Source organism: Mus pahari, chromosome 17, assembly GCF_900095145.1.
Source record: "Mus pahari chromosome 17, PAHARI_EIJ_v1.1, whole genome shotgun sequence".
NCBI classification, from domain to species: domain Eukaryota; kingdom Metazoa; phylum Chordata; class Mammalia; order Rodentia; family Muridae; genus Mus; species Mus pahari.
In genome coordinates, this window is record NC_034606.1 from 40,888,218 (window position 1) to 40,891,135 (window position 2,918).

Genomic DNA, 2,918 nt, shown 5'->3' on the forward strand with positions numbered 1-2,918 from the left:
AAAATAAAATAAAATAAAATAAAATAAAAGTGCATAATTCTGTGAGTCTAGTATATTCAAACATGTACAGGCTGGGTGGCACATGCCTTTAATCCCAGCATTCAGGAGGCAGAGGCAGGTGAATCTCTGTGAGTTCCAAGACAGTCTCGTTTATTGATTGAGCTACAGGCTAGCAGGGGCTACATAAAGAGACCCTGTCTCAAAGTTAAATTAAATAAACAAATGCATACATAAATAAATGTGTGTGGCTACTGCCTGAACCCCAGGACACTGGCAACCAGGAACAGTTGGCTTACTTGGGGGATTTCATACAAAATGACTTGCACAGTGATGTGTCAGGTTTTTATGTTTGTTTGTTTGGTTGGTTGGTTGGTTGGCTTTGATTCGTTTTGGTCTGACTTCTTCTGCTTGTGGCTGTGTTTTCAGGATTTATCACATTCTGCAGTGTGTCTTACAAGTGTATTCAAGCCTGCCAGTAGCCGTGCAGCCACCCTATTGTGGGTTGGTGACAGAGCTTGGTCAGAGGGGGCTTTCTTGCCTAGAATGTGCAGGGCCCAGAACTGGACAAAATACTGTACAGATTTACTTTTTTTTTTTAAATCTCTGTATGAATTGATGGACATTCAGGTCACTCCCACACGTAAGATAAGAGTTTTTAAAAATCTCAAGAGGAAAATTTAAACACTACCGCAAACATTGGCATAGGCATATCTGTTTGATCTCCTGTTTGCTGTTTAAGAAACACTTCACCATTGATAGCCACAACCCCAAGATGACCTCTTGCTTTGGACTTGCACCTACAGGTCCAATTGCTAGGTCACCTGGTAACTCTACATTCACCCGTTTGAAAAATTGCCTATGTATTCTAGAGCAGCTCTGTTTTCAATTTCCTGTCTGCAAGGACCCTGGGGTTTGCTTTACTACTATTTACTTAGGGTGTCAGCCAGCAGAGTGGCTTTGATGCTATCTAGTTTTGATTTGCATTTTCCTGATAACTAATGATGTGCTTGCTGGCAACTGGTATAGTTGTGTATTTCTAGAGAGGTCCATTCAGATCTTTTACTATGGCCCAGGTGTTTAAGAAAGAATAAGCGCTGCGAAATTGTAGGAACCCGGACTAGAAGAAAGCGAAGCTCCCCATCCATCCATCGCAGGGGCTCCCGAAGCCCAGGCGGGCTCCTGGGGGGAGGAGGAGGAGGAGGAGGCTAGGGCAGGCTGCGCAGCTGTTCCGGGAGGGAGGGCTCCTTGAACGCTCCGCTACGTCGGGCTGAAGCTTCACAGTTTCACTTTTGTGTCCTGACGCCTTGAGAACCGCTCTTGCTCGTGGCTCCCGTTGCTCCCGAGGTGAGCAGACAAGAAGCCCCTCACTCGCATCCCGTCGAGTCCTCGCGTCGCTTGGTGGACCCAGATACCTTGGCAGGGGTGAAAAATCCGAGGTGAGCCACCCTGCTACTCAGCCCACCCAAAGCCCAGCCGCCCCTCCTCTGGTGTGGTCTCCTCTATGGCCTGGATGCCTGCTTGTTGAGTTGGAGATTCAGCCCTTCTCAGAAGCCCCATTATACCTTGAAGGCAGCTTGAAGGGGCCCTGGCAGCTAGAGGGTCTAGCCTCTATGGAGGCCACCAACTAGCGATACAGTGGGACCAGCCTGGTTTGGGCTTGACACTGGGGCGGGAGGAGGGGACAGAGTGGGGGTGGGGGAAGGACGGGGGACTCTCTAGGCTTCTGGGATGAATGCTGATTCCCTGACCCACAAGTCCCTCCCTGATCCCCAAGGGCCTTCCTGCCTCACTCTCCACCGTTAGCCCAGAAGACCCAGTTTCCTAGGTGTAGAGCTGTTCCTCCACACTGCCCAGGTTTTCTGTCCCAGACCTGTTTTGTCCTCTGACCCTTGAAAGTTCAGTCAGGTCAGGTAGCTCACAGAGCTGTACATGAGAGCCCCGGAGGAAACCACCGAGCCCTGGAAAACTGGCTTTGCTGTGGGCTCCTGTGCTAAGTCCCTTAGAAGTGGGGGCTTGTGTTCCTTCCCCAGCCTTGGCACTCAGCCAGGGAGGGCAACAAGGTATCTTAGACTTTAGCAGGTGGCCAAGGGCTATGCAGAGTAATTAAAGATGTAGATAGTGCAGACCTGCCATAGGCTACCTCCTCCTCCTCCTCCCCCTCCCCTCCCCTCCCCCTACCCCCCCCTCCTCCTAAGTGCTGTGGCCCCAAGGAAAGACAGATAAGTGAGCCACAGAGTGAATAGTGTCTGTGTTGTGTTGGTCGGGCAGGAATGTGCCAGGACTAGCAAGGCAAAGCTACTTTGAAGGGATGGGGTTCCTGAGTGCTGGAGGAACTAAGTATGGAGCCCTGCCGTCTGCCCCTAGGACCATGCCATCGGCCTTTGAGAAAGTGGTCAAGAATGTGATCAAGGAGGTTAGCGGCATCAAAGGAGATCTCATTCCAGTGGACAGCCTTCGGAACTCGACCAGCTTCAGGCCCTACTGCCTCCTGAGCAGGAAGCCCCCAAGTTCATTGATCTGGAAACCCCGTTATACATGTGTCGACCTGTCAATCAAGGACATCCTGGAGCCCAATGCTCCAGAACCAGGTATCTCCTTTCCCGCTCCCCTCTTTCCCATCTTGAACCCCCAAACTGAACATAGGGGAGTAGGCAAAGCCCAGCCTGCCATCTTACTGGGCATGTTCAACTCTACTCCTCTAGTTCTATTTTCTTTTCTTTTCTTTTCTTTTCTTTTCTTTTCTTTTCTTTTCTTTTCTTTTTTAATAAATAAATATTTTTTTTCAAACAGTTTTTTTTTGTTGTTGTTGTTGTTTTTGGTTTTTGGTTTTTCGAGACAGGGTTTCTCTGTGTAGCCCTGGCTGTCCTGGAACTCACTCTGTAGACCAGGCTGGCCTCGAACTCAGAAATCCGCCTGTC

The 2,918-nt window shown here is 49.6% G+C and overlaps 1 protein-coding gene across 2 annotated transcripts in view; it reads left to right on the plus strand.

Annotated features, from left to right (window-relative positions):
• The first annotated feature begins 1,280 nt into the window (after positions 1-1,280).
• Positions 1,281-2,918, plus strand: part of Gsdmd (gasdermin D) — a 5,450-nt gene continuing 3,812 nt past the window's right edge. The window contains exons 1-2 of one of the 2 annotated variants that reach the window (XM_021217230.1): positions 1,281-1,436; positions 2,365-2,588. In XM_021217230.1, the coding sequence (XP_021072889.1) occupies positions 2,369-2,588 (220 nt within the window). In that variant the 5' untranslated portion in view covers positions 1,281-1,436; positions 2,365-2,368. The remainder of the gene's footprint in view (positions 1,437-2,364; positions 2,589-2,918) is intronic. The other variant, XM_029548180.1, reaches the window with a different exon arrangement.